The 10107-nt window shown below is 37.9% G+C and overlaps 1 protein-coding gene across 3 annotated transcripts in view; it reads right to left on the bottom strand.

Annotated features, from left to right (window-relative positions):
* The window catches only part of LOC106871492 (SUN domain-containing ossification factor), a 115235-nt gene that overhangs the window by 34003 nt on the left and 71125 nt on the right, over positions 1-10107 (bottom strand). For 2 of the 3 annotated variants that reach the window (XR_008264964.1, XM_014917973.2), the window contains exons 3-4: positions 7597-7680; positions 7004-7104 (exon numbers count right to left, since the gene is read on the bottom strand). Coding sequence is in view for 2 of the 3 variants with exons in the window: in XM_014917973.2 (XP_014773459.1) it covers positions 7004-7104; positions 7597-7680 (185 nt within the window). In the remaining variant the exon portion in view is untranslated. The remainder of the gene's footprint in view (positions 1-7003; positions 7105-7596; positions 7681-10107) is intronic. The other variant, XM_014917974.2, reaches the window with a different exon arrangement.

Below are 10107 nucleotides of genomic sequence, written 5' to 3'. Positions count from 1 at the left end.
GAGGTCATTGCCAGTGCCGCTGGACTGACTCCTGTGCAGGTGGCACATAAAAAACACCATTTGAGCATGGCCGTTGCCAGTACCACCAGACTGGCCCATGTGCCGGTGGCACGTAAAAGCACCCACTACACTCTCGGAGTGGTTGGCATTAAGAAGGGCATCAGGCTGTAGAAACTGCCAGATTAGATTGGAGCCTGGTGCAGCCATCTGGTTCGCCAGTCCTCAGTCAAATTGTCCAACCCATGCTAGCATGGAAAGCGGGCGTTAAACGATGATGATGATGATGATTACAACTGCATCATCAGCATTTTACATTAGCCTTCGATGTCAGCATGAGTTGGAGGACCACATTGTGTTCCAGTCTCAGTTATGGAATGGTTTCTAGAACCAGCCCTTCCTAACACTAACCACTTTAGAGTGTTTTTTTTTGTTTTTTTTTTCCATTTATTTTTTTCTCAAGCCCCAGGATTCATAAGATCAGTAACCTTGTTTCCATGGAGCATAAGTGACTGAGACCCATCACAACATTCCCCCAGAATGGCATGCCGGTCAGTTGCAGGGTATCAAGGCCAGCAATTTTGTGCAAGGGGGAGGCAAGCTGATTGCAGCAGCTTTAGTACTTGACTGATACTTTGTTTTACCGACCCCAAAGGGATGGAAAGAAACTCTGGCAGAATTTGAACTCAGAATGTGAAAAACTAGAAGAAATACTGCTGAGCATTTTGTCTGACAGTCTAACAATGGCTTAGTGGTTAGGGTATTGGACTCGTGATAGTAAGATTGTGGTTTCAATTCCTGGACCAGGTGACGCATTGTGTTCTTGAGCAAAGCACTTCATTTCACGTTGCTCCAGTTCACTCAGCTGGCAGAAATTAATAATCCTGCAGCTGACCAGTATCCCATCCAAGTAGGGAATTTATATTTGCCATGGAAACCAGCCCTGTGTGAGAAAGAACTTTTCTTTACTTCCAGCTAACTGTGTTTTACAGAAAGCTTCTTTTTTTTTTTTTTTTTTGTGGCACCAGCACTAGTAGGGTTAGCTTACAAATAAAATTCTCAAGTTGTAATGATGCTTACAAAATAAAATTGTCAAACCATAGCAACTGTTGAGTAACATATTGTTAAACAACAAAGGATAGTCCAGAAGATGAATGACCGACAAGAAAATTTACTATTTCCTGCAGTTATAAAACTAATTTCTTGTATCATTTATTTACACATTTAGTCATTATTTATGCTGTATCCAATATCAAGTACTATCATTAGTATTATATAAATCAAAGAAATAGGAGCTGAGATTCTAAATCAAGAACACACATCCTTTCTCGAGACACTATATGTGCAGGGATATTTGATTGCCAAGCTTCAGTTACTCTGTTCAAGAATTAAACAGCAGATGCAAGTATTCCCCTGCTAATTCTCCAGAGTGAAACGAAGCAATAACTGGGACTTTGACACACCATTCTCATATATCAAGTGCAACATGAACCAATGATAGGGAGCTTCTATGCGGTAGCTTGATATGCTAGAAATAACAGCCAACTATCCCTCACACCTCAGACAAAGATATGTTGGATAATGTGGTCCTGGGTTCTTAGCACATAGGAAAGAGATGGGATGGGATGGTCACAGCTGGATTGACTTTGATCAAAAGTCAGCTTGATCTGAGCTAACCCAGAGCTAAACAACCATGATAGGGAGCTTTAATGTGGCAGCTTGATATGCTAGAAATAACAGCCAAATATCCCTCACAAAGATATGTTGGATAATGTAGTCCTGGTTTCTTAGCGCATAGGAAAAAGATGGTATGGGATGGTCACAGCTGGATTGGCTTTGATCATAAGTCATCTTGATCTGAGCTAACCCAGAGCTAAACAATGATAGGGAGCTTCCATGTGGCAGCTTGATATGCTAGAAGTAACAGCCTAATATCCCTCGCACCTAAGACAAAGATATGTTGGATAAAGTGGTCCTGGGTTCTTAGCACATACGAAAAAGATGGTATGGGATGGCCACAGCTGGATTGGCTTTGATCATAAGTCATCTTGATCTGAGCTAATCCAGAGCTAAACAACAACAAAGTGCAATATGTTACAATCGAGCAAGAAGCTTGATATGTATGTTGACTGACTTATGACCAATCAGAGATAGTATAGAACTGATGAAATATACTGGAAAATTCTATTTAAATAATCCAGACAGTTTTCTTGGCTTTACTGCAACTCAAATATATTATATTGCATGCAATGACATTGAATTGAATTACAGTGGGTGTCAAGCAATATTTTAACTTATTTTATATACATATGAGAAAATTACAGATGTGCAGAATAAATACATCTGCTTTACCAGGTAGTCAGTTTGTTTTATCAGAAATATGGATCTCTCTCTCCACCAGGGATATATTGTAGTGAATCCCCAACAACCTATCATACATCAGCAGAAATCTCATGCATTTCGAGAATCTTGCTTAAAACTGTGAACTGACAGGATTGTTAGAATGTTGGACAGAACACCTCGAAATATTTGTTCCAACACTCTGCATTCCCAGTTTTGCCAAAGTCCTCTCTGCCTTTCATCCTTTCAGAAGATGGGGATTAAAAAAAAGGTATCAATTCAGAGTGACGTCATCATACCGTCCCAACAAGACCTCTTTGACACTGACTACACCAAACAGCTGGGGAGTTACTGTTGCTAACTCCTACACCAACATATGGGGAGTTGCTGCTGCTGATAACTCAAACACCAGACTATCCAAAATGGCTGGCTTTATGTAAATACTTATTTCTTTGACTGTATTCTTCTGAATACAGGCCTCTGTGCCTGAAATATAAAGCCTTTTTAAACTTTCTGCATTGTTAGAAGCTTTCCTTATTTCTCATTTCATTCATCATCATCATTGTTGTTTTAATGTCCACTTTTCCATGCTTGCATGGGTCAGGCAAGGTTTATTGAGGCATATTTTCTATGGCTGCATTGCCATTCCTGCCACCAACCCATACCTATTTCCAAGCAAAGTAATATTTCCTTACGGTCAGACACTTTTTCACAGAATATTGGAAATGAATGACATTCATTTACAAAGATTATGCAATGTCCAGACAAGGAGACACAAAACCATGAGGTTTGAAAAACAAACTTCTTAACTACACAGCCACGCATGCACTCATGAGAACGTGATGGATTGGTAGAACTGTAAGAATGCTGGGCTAGATGATTGCGGTATTTATTCTTGTTAGTTGGGTAGGAAACTTTATCCATCACTTGGTTTGACTAACGGTGAAATTAAAGTATATCCATATGTCCAAAATCTTATTTTATGCATTTATCTATTCCCTTTATCCCTCACAAAATTTGTCTTGTCTCTAAGAAAGAGGAGGAGTAGGAGGAGCTGCTTTCATCACTGCCACCACTATTGTCATCAAAACAGTTTTTTTTTTTTTAAAGATCAGTCCAGTCACTGATTTTGATTTCTAATGGGAACAATTTTACATTGTTAATTACTTGGGAAAGAAACAGCAGCCAAATACCCTCCAAATTGTATCATTAGCAAAAAGGAAAAAGACAATTTGGTCCAAGGTACTCTAAATACTACTATCAACACCACCACCACCACTACTAATAGTAATATTACAAGTGGCTAAATAACAACTTAGATTTGCTCAAAGTTCAGGTTTATACAAGAAAGACAATTGTCAGAGTATGTGTGGCATAACATTTTCTCCAGAGTTAATGTAAACACAAGGCTTGATAGTGTTAAAAATCAATAAAACCAACTTGAAGAAAACATAAATGTCACCTTCTGATAACTGTCATTATTGCATAAATCTGAACTTTGAGCAAATCTTAATTGCTTGGCCAATTTCTTAACAGAATGTAACTTAAGATTAGGTTACTATTTCTAGCAGGCTAAATGCTTGCATAGGAACTCACTTGTTGGCTCATGAAAATCTATATACTTGTTCAGTTCTATATTTAAGAGATGAGGAATTATGTACATTATTTACATTACTCTTTTACTTGTTTCAGTCATTTGACTGTGGCCATGCTGGAGCACCGCCTTTTAGTCGAGCTAATCGACCCTAAGACTTATTCTTTGTAAGCCTAGTACTTATTCTATCGGTCTCTTTAGCCGAACCGTTAAGTTATGGGGATGAAAACACACCAGCATCAGTTGTCAAGCGATGTTGGGGGGACAAACACAGACACACAAACATACACACACACACACACACACACACACACACACACACACACACACACACACACACACACACACACATATATATATACGACGGGCTTCTTTCAGTTTCTGTCTACCAAATCCACTCACAAGGCTTTGGTCGGCCCGAGGCAATAGTAGAAGTTACTTGCTCAAGGTGCCACGCAGTGGGACTGAACCCGGAACCATGTGGTTCATAAGCAAGCTAGTTACTACACAGCCACTCCTACGCCTACATTATTTATATTTGACGGATATTTGTCCTCATCTTGTTTGTTGTTAACACGTTTTGGCTGATAAACCCTCCAGCCAAGACACCTGATGAAGGCTGGAGGGTATATCAGCCAAAACGTTGTGTTAACAACAAACAAGATGAGGACAAATATTCGTCAAATGTAAATAATGTATATATTTGTTCTTGTCAAATTATCATCATTTAATGTTTGTTTTCCACGCTGGCATGGGTTGGATGGTTTGACAGGATCTAACAGGGTCAAGGACTGCATCAAGCCCCAATGTCTACTTCGGCATGGTATCTACTGGATGCCCTTTGTAAAGTGAAGTACTTTACAAGGTGTACTGGGTGCTTTCTACATGGCACCAGCACCAGTGAAGTTACCAAATGACTTGAAAAGATTTGACACCCTTAACTGAGTGGTTAGTAGTATTAAGTGGGTGAGGTGGCTTTATACCAGGTGATGAAAGGGATGATGGAGGTACAGAAACAGGTGTCTTAATGTAGGGGAGATAGATGGTTACCCCAGTTGGAAAAGAAAGAGAATGGTGGTGAAGGTATGTCAGAGTGTATCCTTAAGTTACAGGAAAGTGAACAAGAGAGAAGTGGTATGGGTAGGTGAATAAGTTTGATGGATGAAGGCCCCAAAAATATACGAATAATAGGATTTAGGAACGGGCTCCTTTTGTTTTGCTCTGATTAACCCTTTAGTATTCAGATTACTAAAGTGTGTTGGGCCTCACAGAGGCAAGGTGGCTGGGTTCTTTTCGAGTGTTGGGCCTCATAAAGGCAATGATCAAGATCTTTGGCATTATGTCATGCTTGAGAAGAAGACCCATCAAGCTAAGCAAAATCGCAGTTGTGGCAGATACTGGTATCACACAAATTGGCACGTAAACACACCCCTGTTCCACACAAATTGGCACGTAAATGCGCCCTGGTGTTATGCAAATGGCACCTGTGCTGGTGGCACGTAAAAGCACCCATTAAACTTTTGGAGTGGTTGGCATTAGGAAGGACATTCAGTCATAGAAAACCATGCCAAATCAGACTGGAGCCTGGTGCAACCTTCCAGCGTGCCAACCCATGCCAGCATAGACAACAGATGTTAAATGATGATGATGATTACTCTGTCACGTTTAATGCTTATTTATTCACAAATTTTTGAATTTATCATACATTATTTCATAGCTTCAAGACTTCAATGAGGTGACTATATCTATCTTTAGAATGGCATTTTAGAGTAGGTGTGAAAGGCCAGATTTAGCTGTTCTGAACATGAAACAAGTTGAATATTTGGATCTCGCTTTTTTTCATTCGCAAAATATGCATTTTTTAAAAGGAAGTAAAAAATCTGAAAATCAGTTATAATAATGTAGCCTTCTAGTCTCATTGATTTGAAGGTATGATGTGGAGGAAAAAAACTGGGGAAAAAAGTCACAGAGGTTTAAGATAGAAAAAACTGGGTATTTTTAGCTAATAGTGAGACAGAAATTTTCTGCATTTAGCAGGGTGGTGTCAACTTTATGGTTGTACCCTGTGAATTTTTTTAGTTTAGCGTCTGACCTGTTCATTGTAGGTTTCTAAATAAACATAAATACCTAATAAAATCAACATGTATCATCTTACTGTTTCTTTTGTCTCTTCATTGATTGTACGTTTTTATCATTTTAAAAAATTTGTTATATTAATACATCTGTCTGCATGTGTTTACTTTGTGCGTACTTCAGTATCAATCATGTATACCTGCCATGTATTTATGTACATCATTAATATATGTGTGTGAGAGAGAGAGAGGGGGGGGGGGCTGTCTCCAAAACTCCAAAGTTGAGTAATGTTTCCATGCTTGGATTTGTAAACTACAATAAGAATAACACTGGTCAACAAAGAATTTGTCCCAAGGAAAAGAATACCTGTATCTTGTATGTTTTTGCATGCAGAATTCAAAAATAATGTCAAATTATCTGTATCACCCACAGTTTCTCTGTTCCATGATATCTCTCTCAGTTCCTGTTAAGTGTGCTAAATTTCAGTGAAGCTGTTGAAATGTGAAGCTAACGGTTTAAGAAATACTCCTAATTTAAATTTTTATGAATAGCATCAACCTAGTGAAATCATAAATCCGGCTATCTGAGTCAATGAGTCCCAAAAATATTTGAAATGAAAAATATGTAAAAATACTAAGTGTGAAAAATCAACATAGACAACAGCGAACCACAACACAGCTTGCAGTTGTCATAGTAACAAGCTGCTAATGCCACGCTGTCTGTTGATCGGCTAAAATTACCCAAATTTCCAAACTTTAATTCCAAATAACATCAGATTCTTTAATTTACGAGATAAAGTAACTGCTTGATTGTAATCAAAATTCAGAGTTGCATCGATACACCAAAATTGAAAGCAATCTGAGCAAAATTAAGTGGGGCTCATTTTGCGAATGAGAAAGACTCAATCCAAATATTTGGGGCTGGATCTAGCCAGTTTAAATGCTAAAAGGTTAACACAATATAATTGTAGCAGATTTTTATATATAAAAGTCCTCTTACTTGCTATGTTCAAGATTCTCCTTAGATTGGTCACTTTCTGGCTCAGTTTTCTTTTCAATTTCTTTCTCTGGTGTTTCACTGTGTTTATTTTCTGAATCCTTCTGAAAAGACATTAAACACCGTTAAAAATATTTTCATAGAAATAGTTAATAATAATCTCAATACCTAGGGTAAGTGTATACCTTGGGCAAGTATTGTCTAGTAGAAGATACTTGGCGAAGGTGCTGTGCAGTGGAACTGAACCAAACATCACAGATACAATTGCACATACATATATATTAGTAAAAGAATACTATTATAGCAAGTGAGAAATGTGCAATAACTAATTTAATGATAAGATATTGCACTGATGGTTTCTAGCTCGATGTTTTAAATATTGTATTTAAAGTTTTGGAAAATACAGTCTACTTAGCAAATCAAAGATTTTAACATTATCAGTTTCAACACAACAAGGAGTCTGTATTAAATTCTAATTTAGAGATCTGTGATTAAAATAAAACAAAAACAGAAAAAAAAATTACTAAGAAAATGCAGCATATTTAATAAAGGATATAAACAAATAAGTATCAGAAATAATTGTGAAAAATACTCACAGGTTCATTTTGAGAAACCTCATTTTGTTTCTTTGTATTTTCTGATGTTGCTGCTGCTGCATGGCCAGTATGATGTTCTGGTAGCTTGAAAAATAACAAATAATAGTAGTTTACTAAAACATTTCATTAACACAAAGGTAAAAGTTCACAATTCTGGTTGTTGCTGCTGTTGTTTTTTTCCCTGCCACTACCACCACCACCATCTCCTCAGATCAGCTCTGATCAAGTTGACCAATGATTCAAACCATTCCTGACACTGTACCCAAAATATCCTTGCTTTTTAAGATAGCAAGACATGGTTTTGATGAGAATCTAGTTGCACAGAGGTTCTGTCATTGACTTGCCATCGTGCCAATTCCTAGTTTAGGCATGAGGGTTGAAATTTAGGGTGGGGAACATCGATTATATCCACTGACCACACAGTATTTGACTGGTGCATACTTCATTATTCCTGAAAAGATATTAACCCAGGCTCGAAAGCAACATTAGGTAAATACACCCATCCTCATTTATCACTGGTATTTGGTTAAAAAAAAAAAAAGCAACAACAAGCAAAAACACCATGTTAAAAGAATCACTGATCAATAAATAATAGGACATGTGAGAAAAAATAGGTTTTGTTCCAAGATCCCAAGCGTTGAGGATGATTGCTGTGGTGTGCTTTTGCAGTCCAAGCAGAAGACTTGACTCATGAGTTTATGTTGATGCTATAAATGTGTACATACACACACACACAGGTTATCGTGTTATCACAGATCAATGGGATAAATGAAACACAGTTCAAAACTGAGTATACTCATGTTACTCAATCTGTGATGAATGAAGCAGTTATGAACGAAGACAGATGTAACACCAGGCATTTCATCTGTGGCACTACCAATTCTACCAGTCGTGTAAAAATTCATAATACTAGCAATAGAAAACAGTCAATGAATGTAAATAGGATGATTATATTCATTCTTTCACCTTGCTGAGTGCAGGGCAATCTCTATGTCACTGGTGTAGTGGAGAAAAAAACAACATCTAGTACATTCTCTAAAGTGGGTGATGTTAGGGAGGATATCCAACCATAGAAACCATACCAAAATTGAGAACTTGGAGCAAGGCATGATTCTCTGATCTGTCAGATCCTGTTGAATCAGTAAGTTAAACATGCTAGCATGGAAAGTGGATGTAAATTAAACATGATAATGATTTAGTAACATAAGAATTATATTTGTAAAAGAAAAAAAAAAAGACCAAAATAAACACTTTCTATAAACATAGTTATTCATTCATCTAATTTTGTCACAGTTTGGCTGACTGAAAACTGTTGGTTATAGCTCTAATTAAGAATGCAAATGTCCAATTCTATATTATTATTATTATTATTATTATTATTATTATTATTACTATTGTTGTTGTTGTTATTTTCACAACCAGCAGCCAGAGTGTTTGCTGTTTCGCATTGACAAATGACAGGCCCTTCTCTTTGTGGCTGACAACTTCAATTGGCATATTCGACAACATGCAGAGAGCTTCCATGGTGTACATGGTGGCTTTGGATTTGGTTCCTGCAATGAGGAGGGAACTAGGCTGCTGGAGTTTTGTGATGCAAATGATTTTATGGTCTGTAATACTAACTTCAGAAAACCTGCCAGTTACCTGTTCATCTACCAGTCTGGTGGACACACGTCAGATTGACTACATTCTCACCAGGAAACAGGAAAGATGACTACTTATAAATGCCAAAACCTTCCCAGATGAAGAATGCACCCCACAACATAGGTTAGTAGTTAGTGACTTCAGGATCAGGGCTAAATGGATGTCTAGAAGACAACCAGCATGGAAAAGAAGGATCTGGAAGCTTGAAGAGCCTGTGAATGGACAGAGATTTAGAGATATTACTCGAAGATTTTGATGAAATAGAGGATATAGCATCACATATTGTGGAAGACAACTGGAGGTTCCAAAGGGACAACCTGTTGAGGGATACTGACCGATCTGTGGATGGTGCAAAGTCCTCTCTTGACCCAAGGTAACATGGTGGTGGAACAATATAGTTGACAGAAAGAAACAGGCTTGGAAGGACTAGAAGAATGGTGGTAGCAGAGAACTGAATCAGATTGACAGAAGGGAAGATAGGAGACAGGTTTACTTAGCCAGAGGGGAAGCAGATAAGAATAAATTTGCCAATGTTCTGCGTCTTGAGGACCAAAGACTTGAAGTGTTTCATGTTGCAAGACGGTGTGTGAGAGAGAATCGTGATGTTGTAGGAGAGAAATGTGTCCGCATGGATAATGGTTCACTGGCATTAAACAAGGCTGCAAATATACACACATACATATACACACACACGCACACACACACATACATATACACACACACACATACATATACACACACACACGCACACACACACATACATATACACACACACACATACACACACACGCACACACACACATACATATACACACACACGCACACACACATACATATACACACACACGCACACACACATTATATATA

This window comes from Octopus bimaculoides, chromosome 1, assembly GCF_001194135.2.
Source record: "Octopus bimaculoides isolate UCB-OBI-ISO-001 chromosome 1, ASM119413v2, whole genome shotgun sequence".
Classification (NCBI taxonomy): Eukaryota; Metazoa; Mollusca; class Cephalopoda; order Octopoda; family Octopodidae; genus Octopus; species Octopus bimaculoides.
The sequence above is the reverse complement of the archived record's forward strand: the minus strand, read 5'-3'. Positions and strand labels throughout refer to the sequence as shown.